This window comes from Sus scrofa, chromosome 17, assembly GCF_054392235.1.
Source record: "Sus scrofa isolate SSC_HxYL_T2T_F1_AM1 chromosome 17, Sscrofa_HxYL_maternal_Yorkshire_Landrace_v2.0, whole genome shotgun sequence".
Lineage (NCBI taxonomy): Eukaryota > Metazoa > Chordata > Mammalia > Artiodactyla > Suidae > Sus > Sus scrofa.
In genome coordinates, this window is record NC_139399.1 from 31,354,529 (window position 1) to 31,367,231 (window position 12,703).

The 12,703-nt window shown below is 39.1% G+C and overlaps 1 protein-coding gene across 9 annotated transcripts in view; it reads left to right on the forward strand.

Annotated features, from left to right (window-relative positions):
- Positions 1 to 12,703, forward strand: part of MACROD2 (mono-ADP ribosylhydrolase 2) — a 2,051,375-nt gene that overhangs the window by 1,404,869 nt on the left and 633,803 nt on the right. For all 9 annotated transcript variants that reach the window (XM_085004514.1, XM_021077531.2, XM_021077533.2 and 6 more), the window contains one exon: positions 8,120 to 8,150. In XM_085004514.1, coding sequence (XP_084860640.1) covers positions 8,120 to 8,150 — 31 coding nt within the window. The remainder of the gene's footprint in view (positions 1 to 8,119; positions 8,151 to 12,703) is intronic.

The window sequence follows — 12,703 nt, forward strand, 5'->3', positions numbered from 1 at the left end:
AGAATGGGAATAACATATACACTACTGTATAAAATAGATGATTAAGGAGAACCTACTGTATAGCACTGAAGTCTATTCAATAGTTTGTAATAAGCTATGTGGGAAAAAGAATGGGTATATTTATATGAATAACTGATTCACTTTGCTGAACACTTGAAACTAATACAACATTGTAAATCAACCATACTCCAATAAAATTAAATGTAAAAAATAATAAAAAATAATATGTAGATATTACATTGAAGTGGACAATGACCATTTATTTACCACCTCAAAATACCTTGCATACTGCTAGAGTTAAGTAAACCATAGTCTGAGAAATACCCAAGTATGCTGCATCCTGGATAAAGGGACTGTGGCACAACCTATCAAGCTAATAACCAAACATCTAAAGGCAGCAAGTGGTATCCTGAACTTCCCTGATGCGCATCTTCTCATATTCTAACTTCTTTGAAAGGAGGATACCTCTTAGAGCCTGGGATGGTTTATAGTCAAGCATTGTCATGGGAAAGTTTCACTGCCTGTACATGTGCAAGCTTGATTGTCATCCCCAATGCACTGACTAGACAGCTGCAACCCTTGACTTCCAGCCATCCTACCAGTTAGGGGCCATTTAGAGAGAAGGTGTGTGTCTTCAGTATTGTCTGTAAACCTTCCTTGGCAGCAAATAAGAATCCAGCTTTAAAACTTTCAGAGAGAGTCTTGGAAGGAAAGTCCAGAGTCAACAGTGGAGCCCTCATGAAGGATTGCATCAACTACCCCATCCTTGAGAGCACAAGGATAAAATGGTGGAAAAACTCACATCTAGGATTCTGTTGGTTTTTTTTTTTTTGTTTGTTTTTGTTTTTTTATTTTCCCACTGTACAGCAAGGGGGTCAGGTTATCCTTAGATGTATACATTGCAATTACAGTTTTTCCCCCACCCTTTCTTCTGTTGCAACATGAGTATCTAGACATAGTTCTCAATGCTATTCAGCAGGATCTCCTTGTAAATCTATTCTAGGTTGTGTCTGATAAGCCCAAGCTCCTGATCCCTCCCACTCCCTCCCCCTCCCATCAGGCAACCACAAGTCTCTTCTCCAAGTCATGGCGCAGTGTTTAACGAATCCGAGTAGGAACCATGAGGTTTCAAGTTCGATTCCTGGCCTTGCTCGTAGGCTGCAGACACGGCTCGGACCCCGCGTTGCTGTAACTCTGGCGTAGGCCGGCGGCTACAGCTCCGATTCGACCCCTAGCCTGGGAACCTCCATATGCCGTGGGAGCGGCCCTAGAAAAGGCAAAAAGACCAAAAAAAAAAAAAAAAACCACAAAAAACCAAAAACATTATTTCTAGGATTCTGTTTTGAATAGTGATTCAGTAGTACTGGACTCCTAACTAAGGAAGTTTGAGGAAAATGTCACCAATATATCTCCTTTGTATCTATGCTCTAGAGCAAGATGTGACTTAAATGATTTAAATACATCCAAAATAGCAATTTAAATAAATACACAGTAAAAATCCTAAGTGATAGGAAAACTAATTTTCATTTACAGAGCTTCCTCTTACTTAATAGTATGCAAAGTACAACAACATAATGGTATTTCTTGCAATTGACAGCTTCCTCAATTCATTGAACAGTGATACATAATTTAAAACACATGAAAAGTGTATTGGATAGCATGCTTTTGTTTGAAAATAATGGAGAATCTAACTTAAACTTACACAACAGCAAGGAAAGTGTTGACTCAGCCATTGAAAGATTCTAGATGTTGGGAGCCCCATACACTTAATTGACGTCATCAGTTCAGTGATGTCAGAGTCTCTATCTCTCTATTCTTGTGGCTTAGGGAGGTGTGTGCTACTGACCTTCATCAGTCATCACCTTCTTCTAGAGCTGAGGGTGGAGTCGGGACTACTCAGATCACAATGCTGCTGTATAAGTCATGGGTGGATGGTAATGGCCATGGATAAGGAGGAAAGGAAGAAATTCCCACTTTGCAGGCATTCAGGAATCAAGCTTAGGACTTATTGCCTTGGCTTTGAGGCACCATTAGGGTCAAAGCAAAGGTCTAGGGGTATTTCTTTCCTGCCCCTCAAATTACTGAGACAGAAATGGGAGACGTGAAGGCAGATATTTAAGAGGATGAGAAGCATAGCCCACAGCCTTAGGGATTTCATTGTTTCTACAAATGTACTTGAAACCAACATGCTGGGCTAGAGAGGTATTTTCCAGGTGGTGGTCCAATCTATGATTTCACAAAAGAAAAATCCCCTCTCACTTTCCAAGTCAAATGGTTATTTTTCCTCCAAGAGAGCCATGCATACTGATTTGGGAAAAAGAAAAAAAAAAAAAGAAACTGGCTAAAAGTCAAGAGCAGTGAAGTTTCTGATGGCTATATGCTTGGCCCAGATTAGCATGGAGATGTCTTGCTCCTGGGGCTTGCTTTGCTGAAAGGGGAATCTGGACACTTTCACGTGATGTTATCATTCCCCAAGTTCTAGAGGTGACTGCTGAGTTATATGCACTTAAAACAAACCAGGCTAATTGGCCTGGGTTTGGGTACAATCTATCATTCTTCCACAGAAGAGGATTTTTGTGGGAGGTGATTGTGTTAAACATAACTTTGAAATAAAGAAATCCCATGCTATTCTTTTCTGGTGGCCTTAGCAGAAATTTATGATGAAAGGATGTGATGAAAGGACACAGACTATGTGCTGTAAAATCCCTTGGTTGAGCTCACTCTTTCTAAATCTCTCTCTCTCAATAAAAAGTTATCAATAAGGAGATTTAGTTTTTAGTTTGGGTCAATTATATGCAAAGTCGTTTTATATGCCATGAGGTTTTTCCGTGATATTGTGGTCCTATCTCTGCTTTATCATTGCATTTTTGTTTGAATTAATACAATAATATTACCAAAGCCACCCTCCATTACACAACCGTTTGCTTTCACGTTCCAGGCAACAGACGATGTCATTTTCAGATGAAGCTATTTGTCCTTGTTAAAACAGACAAGGCAGTTGGTACATTCAGACTCAATTACTGTTGCATGATGGATTTCAAGCTAGAGTTGGGAGCTGAGGCAAATGAAAGTTGCCATTAGCTGTTTAGTATACTCTATCTTCTGCTAGTTGTGATGGGAGAATGACTCATATAACTGGGTCTAAGAGGGAGGCGTAAGGGAGTTGACTCAGATCATTTTCCTAGGAGGCAGACTCTTGAGACTGAGTTTAGGTGCAGGATGTTTATTAAGCTGTGCCCTTGGGATCAACGCCTGGAGAAGACAGGAGAGGAAAACGGGAGGGGACAGAGGGAAAGATGAGCTGCTGCGTGGCCTAGTGATGGTCCTGCTTACCCCATGGGGAGCTCTGGAGTCAAAAGGGTCCTCCATGCTGCACTGACTTGAGACAAGATGAGCCAAGGCCTTTATACTCTGCATTGATTAATTGTTGGGTGTGGGCTATCCTAGGAAGGGGCATGACTCCAGTGAGGTGGCTCTTACCTGACACAGTCCCTAAAAATGTTGACAGTGAAGGCTGTCCACTGACAGTACTGCTGGGGTCTGGGCTCTAGATTCTAGGGCAGTAGCCCTCATCCAGGGTGACTTTGACCCCAGGGGACATTAGACACTGTCTGGAAATACTTTTGATTGGCAGGACTGGGGACATGCCACTGTCAAATGGATAGAATTCAGGTCTATCCATTTGACAGTGGCATGTCCCCAGTCCTGACAATCAAAAGTATTGATTGGCACCTTGAATCATCAAAAGTATTGATTGGCACCTTGAAGTCCTGATTGGCACCTTGAATCATCTGGTCCCAAACAATAGCACAAAGGTCAGGAACCCCTGCTCTAGGGCAACAATGCCCCCCCTTCCCGCCACCCAAGCAGAGCCTGATGGGCATCATCATGGCAGAAGAATCATCGTTAATTAAGATATTGCTACTTGTCAGACACAGTGCCCTCTGTTCCTTGTTCTTCCTGATCCTCCCACAAACCCCTTAGGAAGGTTTTCATCTCCTGATGAGGAAACAGACACTCAGAGCAGTTGAGTAAACTCCTCAACATTGTGAACAGGAAGGACACCCAGGTGGCATTTAAAATAGATCTGTGGTGCAGTAGAAACAAATCTGACTAGTATCCATGAGGATGCAAGGTTGATCCCTGGCCCATCTCAGTGGGTTAAGGATCCTGCATCCCGCAGTGCTTTGAGCTGTGGTGTAGATTGCAGAGGAGGCTTGGATCTTGTGTTGCTATTGCTGTGGTGTAGGCTGGCAGCTGTACCTCTGATTCGACCTGTAGCCTGAGAACTTCCATAGACTTCCATATGGCTCAAGTGCTGCCCTAAAAACCGGAAAAAAAAAAAAAAAAAGGATCTGCTTGTAGAAAACATTGCAATATCTACTGGTTTCTGCCTGACGGCTTGAAACAACAGTTCTAAAACTTTTCTCTTTGTCTATTGCAAGGACAAGATGGATGATGTTTACCTGTTCAGTTTGCTTCCATGACACCAGCTGAAAAACCCACCTCTCTGCACCTCATTTAAAAGACACAATGGAACATGAGTGAGCACGACCCAAATTATAGGGATGACTCTGAATCCTCTCTAATCTATCTTTCTAAGTAGGCCATTCCTGAACTTCAAGCCCTTACCTTTAGCAACAAATTACTTAATGTAAGTTTGCAGTTGATTTCCACACTCAAAGTAAGGCTTGTTGGCAATCCTAGTGAGTGTCTGCAAAGACTACCATATTTTCAGGAGAATTTGCTTCATACTATCTCTTGATGGTTCTGTGCCATTGGATGGATTGAGTCATTCTAGAACATTCTTCAGACCGTATTGTCACTTCAAGAACCCAAGGGGTCAAAGAATAAACTCATTAATTCATTTTAAAAATAGCTCCTTTCTAGAAAATATTCTACTTTCTTGTTAGAAACAGTAGCATTTACTACTAAAGAACAGAAAAAAAAAAACAAAACTATCATTTCGAAGACATGTAGGTAAACTTCACAGTCAATTATTATTCTTTATAAAGTCACGTAAATTGTGGTTTTTAAATAGAACATCCAAGTAAGGGAAATAAACATACATTCCATCAAAATGTTAATGAAAATAAAATACAGTACATATTTAACCCAAAGTTATAGAGAAAAAACTCTTAAACATTTTATTATCATTGAGCCCAACCATAATATTTGTTATTATAGTCAATATCAGCTTTAGTTTTTAGAATTTCCAAGTGCAATATCAGTCACTTTCCAAAAAATTCTACCATTAATTCCCACAGTGTATTTTTATGTGGTGAATATTATCATCTGACTTTTCCATTGGAAAATACAGAGATGAAAACAGCTTGATTAAATTTACACAAAGGTACATTGGCAGAGGACATCATCATACTAAGATCCCCTTCAATTGTTAGAAAGCTCAAATTTCTTGACATTTGTTCATCCACCCTTTTAATCAAATTCTTTAAATATTGCTAAGTAAACTACTGTGTCTTAGTCTGTTTGGGCTGCGCTGATAAGTTGCTGGGGGCCTTAAGCAACAAACATTCATTTTTCATGGCTGAGAAGTTAAAGACTAAGTTGCCAGCAGACCTGATGTCTGCGAGGGTATACCTCCTAGTTTGCAGATGGCTGCTTTCTCGCTGTGCCCTGACCTGGTGGAGGGCAGAGCCTGCTAGCTTTCTTTCTCTTCTTTTAATCCAGTTGTGTATGTTCAACCCTCATGACCTAATTAGGTCCCCAAATCCTTACCCTCAAATACCATCACATGAGAGTTTCAGCATATACATCTGGGAAGACACAAACATGCAGTCTCTAGCATATGATATAAGCAGTGGTGTGCCAATAAATGTTTAAAACCTAACTCTAAAAAAATTAGTACGCATGTACCCAAGTTTCTAAATTTCAGTGATAAAAATAATGTATACCTACTGTATAGCACAGGGAACTGTATTTATTTCCTATAATAAACCATAATGGAAAAGAAATTGAAAAATATATGTGTATATATAATTGAATTACTTTGCTGTACAGCAGAAATTAACACAGCATTGTAAATCCACTATACTTCAATAAATTTTACAGAATGGGAGAAAATAGTGTCAAATGATGCAACAGACAAGGGCCTAATTTCTAGAATATATAAGCAACTTATACAACTCAACAGCAAAAAAAGCCAATCAACCAATGGAAAAATGGGCAAAAGATCTGAATAGACATTTCTCCAAGGAAGATATGCAGATGGCCAGCAAACGCATGAAAAAATGCTCACCATCCCTGATTATTAGAGAAATGCAAATCAAAACTACCATGAGATACCACCTCACACCAGTCAGAATGGCCCTCAGTAATAAGTCCATAAATAACAAATGCTGGAGGGGGTGTGGAGGAAAGGGAACCCTCCTGCACTGTTGGTGGGAATGGAAACTGGTACAGCCCCTATGGAGAACAGTTTGGAGATACCTTAGAAATCTAAACATAGAACTTCCATATGACCCCGCAATCCCATTCTTGGGCATAGATCTGGACAAAACTCTACTTAAAAGAGACACTTGCACCTGCATGTTCATTGCAGCACTATTCACAATAGCCAGGACATGGAAACAACCCACATGTCCATCGACAGATGATTGGATTCGGAAGAGGTGGTATATATACACAGTTGAATACTACTCAGCCATTAAAAAAGAATGACATAATGCCATTTGCAGCAACATGGATGGAACTAGAGAATCTCATACTGAGTGAAATAAGTCAGAAAGACAAAGACAAATACCATATGATATCACTTATAACTGGAATCTAATATCCAGCACAAATGAACATCTCCACAGAAAAGAAAATCTTGGACTTGGAAAATAGACTTGTGGCTGCCTGATGGGAGAGGGAGGGAGTGGGAGGGATCGGGAGCTTGGGCTTATCAGACACAACTTAGAATAGATTTACAAGGAGATCCTGCTGAGTAGCATTGAGAACTATGTCTAGATACTCATATTGCAACAGAACAAAGGGTGGGGGAAAAATGTATATATGTAAGGATAACTTGATCCCCTTGCTGTACAGTGGGAAAAAATAAATAAAAAAATTAACATAATGTGGGGTACACAACTTAAACATAACACATTATACGATACCCTCTAGTATAATCCTACATAGCCAGTTGATTCTTAGAAAATCCTTTTGTTAAACTTTATCAACATTTTGTATCCATAGCCAACACCTGTGGTTTAGATTGACCCACACATATAGTGCAACATGAGTGTGGATTGATATTTTCAGATTTTAATCCACCAGCATGACCTTGCTTAACATGGAGCTGGGACACAATACTTAGCATGTAGTATACATAATAGATATGGATGTAAATGGTATATAACTATACATATGTGTGCATGTATATGTCTGTTTCTCTCTCTCACCAGTGTATAGTATTTCCACCAGATATATGATAGGCATAGTCACCTCGAGAGCAGAGATAATAGTAAAACATGACAAAATAATTAGGCAGCAAGGATAACCAATCATTTGTTTTAGATATGACTTATTTCATTGCAGGTTTATGTGATTTAATTCCTTAATGTAACTATGTTTAGGAGTTACCATTGTGGCTCAGTGGAAATGAACCTGACTAGCATCCATGAGGATGCAAGTGTGATCTCTGGCTTTGCTAAGTGTGTTAAGGATTCAGCATTGCCTTAAGCTGTGGTGTATGTTGCAGACGTGGTTGAGATCTCATGTTGCTGTGGCTGTGGTGTAGGCTGGTAGCTGTAGCTCCAATTCAACCCCTAGCCTGGGAACTTTCATATGCCGTGGGTGCAGTCCTAGAAAGGAAAAAAACAAAAAAAAACCAAACAAACAAAATAAATCTGTGTTTAACAATCAGTTCCCAAGATTCCTCGAAATTTAACAGTTGCTTCTTATGAGCTGGTATGATTGCTGGTAGGAAAAGTTTTCTGTTATTCAAATAAGCCATTTCCACAAGGTCTCCACCTCCAACTGATTGGGTTTCAGAGTCTGGAATATGTGAGTATTCTGCGATATCAAGCAAAATAGGTGTTGAAATAGATGATGTTGGGGTCTGGCAGAATTTTTTCCTTTAAAATTTATTGTGATTTTTCTGGTTTATTTACAGGCATTTCCCTGCATCTCAACAGGCATTTATGGTAAGTGGCCCAGCTTTTGCTAATGTTTGTACTTCTTTACTTTGTTGTCTAAGTCAAGATTAACAGTTTTCTCTGATGGATATAATTTGCTCTGATTTAAAGAGACTCAAAATATGGGTCAAATCTCTTTGAAGAATCTCAGGAGGCTCTTTGGATATTTTTTTCATGTTATTGAATTTTTTTGTATAGCATACTGTGTGCAATGATTAGATGCACTGAGGCTTAATGTCTTTTGTTAAAAATTTTTGCTCTAGTAGGATTTGACCTCTGCTAGTGTTTCTTTTAATGAAGTCAGTTTTCTCCATTAGATGAATCATAATGTTTATAAAACCAGCATATACCATTATTTTGTTGCAGTATAAAACCATAGAAGCATTAAAATGCACATACATGCATATATCTGTATATTTAAGTTAAAAAAAAAAACAAAGATGCGACTGTCAGTAAAAACAAATATTTGCAATAAGGTGCAAATTTTTTTTGTCATATGGCTAGATTATTTTAAGTAGTGGCTGCTTCACTTACATAAAAGCAAAATGTTTTTATAATCACTTGTTTTCACTAGCTTATAGCTCTCGAAATATACTTCCACCTACAATGACATTTCCCTATGCTTTTTTTTTCCCCTCAGGTGTTAATAAATCTGTTTTATAATGTTCAGGTAAAACAGAATTTGTCATTTTAGGATTTTGTGATCAAGCAAAATAGATTAACAGCATTCTGAGCTCAAACTTCTCACATGGTGACTCTCAACTGGAAAATAAAATATGTACAAATGTAAGGAAATAGTTTTAAGTTTATTACTATAGGAGAAGGATAACTAAATTGATGTCAAAAGTAGGAGACTTATTTCTTCTTAATTTTTTTTTTAAGGTTTTGTTGAGAATAAAGTGGAAAATGTAGACCTGAATCCAATTAAGTAGAGATTAGGTCACATTATTTAAAATTTTAAGGCATGTTTTTTTTTTCTCTCTGGATTCCACTACAGTGTGTCTTTCTGGAAACATCACGGACACTGGGCCAGTAGGTTAAACTGGACCCTTTGCACCATTATCCATTCTTTCTGCCTCATGACTGGACAGTTATAAATTATTTACATATTTGGTTATAGGAAGCATTACATGCAAAGTTTCACACGGTCAAGTGCCTGCGTCTTCATGTCACCTTCTCCAGTCCCAAGGCAAATCAGACTCCACTGCAGAAATGGTTCTGATTTTGAGAATGTCCCCTATGACAATCTTGATTTTCCTTGACAAAAACAAAACCCAACTGCTGAAAATGATACTCTGTCCTATGGTTGCTGTCTGCTTTGTCTCTGAGAATCTTATAGTAGTGTAAAATAATTTCAGAAAGTGAATGTAACGTGAAAAGGGGGGAAGTGGCAGGAAAAGGAAATAGAAAAGTAAAGGAAAATGAGGAGTGACGCTAAAATGAAAGGCTCAAAAGAGGATAATAATAACTAAATCAAAACAAGGAGTTCCCATTTTGGCTCAGCAGGCTGAGAACCTGATGTAGTCTCTGTGAGAATGAAGGTTAGATACCTGGCTTTGCTTAGTGTGTTAAGGATCTGATGTTGCCTCAAGCTGTGGCTGTATCACAGATTTGGCTTGGCTCAGATCTGCATAGTCTTTAGCTGCTGCTCAGATTTGCCCCATAGTCTGGGAACTTCCGTATGCCGCAGTGAGGCCATAAAAAAAATAAAATAAAATAAAAACCAAAGTGGCTCTTGCTTAATTTTAATCCTAAAGGAGAGGGGTTTCTCCTTAGAGTATATGGCTCAATACATAATAACTGGGCCAGTACTGCATTGTGTTGGATGAGAGGTAGATATTGAAGACTATTGAGAAGAGCATTGATAGAGAGTCACAGTTATTAGTTTGGAGGCTGCTGCCAGGCAAGCAAGCTCACTCAATTTAAACACAGCCAGGTCAAAGAATACAGTTTTCAAGGCCTGGCCACTCATCCTCTTTTGCCCTCTAGTTTTTGAGTACATTTAAAAGTGAGGCTGATACCCTTAAAGTCAGGTGCATGTTGTCTTTGGTTCTTTGGTTAGACCTACCTGAGTTCAAGACCAAGATTTATTTTTATCTTCATGAGATCTTTAGTAACCTTTAGATTACTCTAGGTCTTTTACTTTATGGGCCATTTAGCACTTTGCAGCCTGAAAGTGATTTCCTGTGTCCCTGTGAAAATATAGCTTTCTGATCAGTCCTTGATTCTCTCCTAAGTATTCATATTTTGTAGATCAGTGTTTTTTTATTTGGTTTTTTGGTTTTTTCTTTTTATGGCCACACCTGCAGCTTATGGAAGTTCTAAGCAGCAGCTGCCAGCCTATGCCAGAGCCAGGGCAATGTGGGATCGGAGCTGCATCTGCAGCTTGCAGCAGTGCTGGATCCTTAACCCACTGAAGGAGCCCAGGTATCAAACTGACCGGCATCCTCACAGACACTATGTAGGGTTCTTAACCCGCTGAGTCACAACAGGAACTGCTAGATCGGTTGTCTTCCTGCTCTTATTCAGAACTCAGTTGTGACTCTCCCATTTTTCAGATCAGTTTTACTTTTATATTTCTTTATTGACATTTGAAAGACTGTTCTATTTGAAGAAAGTGGTCCAAGGCTAAAAAAGGGGAAAAAAATAAAGCAGGCAAATGAAACTCCCAACACTTTGTAACTCCTACTAGGTGGATTAAAAGCAAATATTTGTAACAGTCTCCTAGTTCCAGGCCTTCCCCTTCTTATTCCATGTTCTAAACCTCACTACATGAATTTTTCTAAACTATCACTTGGTGCATGTTTCCATCTGCTCAGGGGCCTTTGATCACATTCCATTACTTGTCGGTGAACGCTCCCTCTTTCTAGACTGCACAATAGGCAATTTATGTATCTCCCTAAACCAGTGCTTTCAAAATTTGTCAAGAGGGGAAAAAAATCTCTTCTTGAGGCTGTGAATTTCTGTGCCAAGAATTTTATGTGTACTTCTGCCTTTGCATCTTTAAAAGGGAGAATTTAGTTTGCAGCATTTCCTAAGGTTGTTTGACCATATAAATTATTATGCTTTCAGCCTTTCTCAGGACTACTGTTTTCTCCAGAATATAATTTTAGAGGCATCCATCCATCATAGACCCATCTTCTGTCACACACAAATGAGGTGATGAATCTCAGACCCTGCCATGTACCTTCCCAGGTCCAATCCTGTGTCCCTTCCTTACAACACACACACCCCAAATGCAAACATATCATCACAGCCATCATTCTGTACCCAAGTATGCAAATTAAAATACACCACACACACACAGATAGATTGAAGCTCTGATCTCTGAGAGATCTTCATTGAAGATGCCAACTCTTTTTTAGTTTAATTTAAATTTTTAATTATTTCCCCAATACAGGTTTTTTTTTTTCTACTGTACAGCATGGTGACCCAGTTACACATACATGTACGCATTCTATTTTCTCACATTATCATGCTCCATCATAAGTGACTAGACATATTTCCCAGTGCTACACAGCAGGATCTCATTGCTAACCAATTCCAAAGGCTATAGTTTGCATCCATTAACCCCAAGTTCACAATCCATACCATTCCCTCCCCCTCCCCCTCGGCAACCACAAGTCTATTCTCCAAGTCCATGATTTTCTTTTCTGTGGAAAGGTTCATTTGTGCCTTATATTAGATCCCAGATATAAGTGATATCATATGGTATTTGTCTTTCTCTTTCTGACTTACTTCACTCAGTTTGAGAGTCTCTAGTTCCATCCATATTGCTGCAAATGACATTATTTCATTCTTTTTATGGCTGAGTAGTATTCCATTGTGTATATATACCACTTCTTTCTAATCCAATCATCTGTTGATGGACATTTGGGTTATTTCCATGTCTTGGGTGTTGTGAATAGAGCTGCAATGAACATGTGAGTGCATGTGTCTCTTTTAAGTATTGTCCTGATATATGCCCAAGAGTGGGATTGCTGGGTCCTATGGTAGTTCTATGTATAGATTTCTAAGGCCCCTCCATACTGTTCTCTATAGTGGTTGTACCAGCTCACATTCCCACCAACAGTGCAGGAGGGTTCCCTTTCCTCCACACCCCCTCCAGCATTTGTTATTTATGGACTTATTACTGAGGGTCATTCTGACTGGTGTGAGGTGGTATCTCATGGTAGTTTTGATTTGCATTTCTCTAATAATCAGTAATGCTGAGCATTTTTTCATGTGTTTGTTGGCCATGTGTACATCTTCCTTGGAAAAAATGTCCATTCAGGTCTTTTGCCCCTTTTTCCATTGGGTTGTTGGTTTTTTTGCTGTTGTACAAATTGCTTGTATATCCTAGAGATTAAACCCTTGTCAGTTGTTGAAGATGCCAACTCTTGATGGTCATTACATCTTTTGAGAACTTTCAGTATCTGTATTCTGGATGATTAACAACTGCCTTCTCAGATCATTCCAGGGATTTTTGTTTATATATCCTATGTTCATAGCCAGTTTGGAATTTTTTTTCCATGAGCAAGGATTCACCTCTGCGTATTTTGTGTATACCCAGTGCCCCGCAT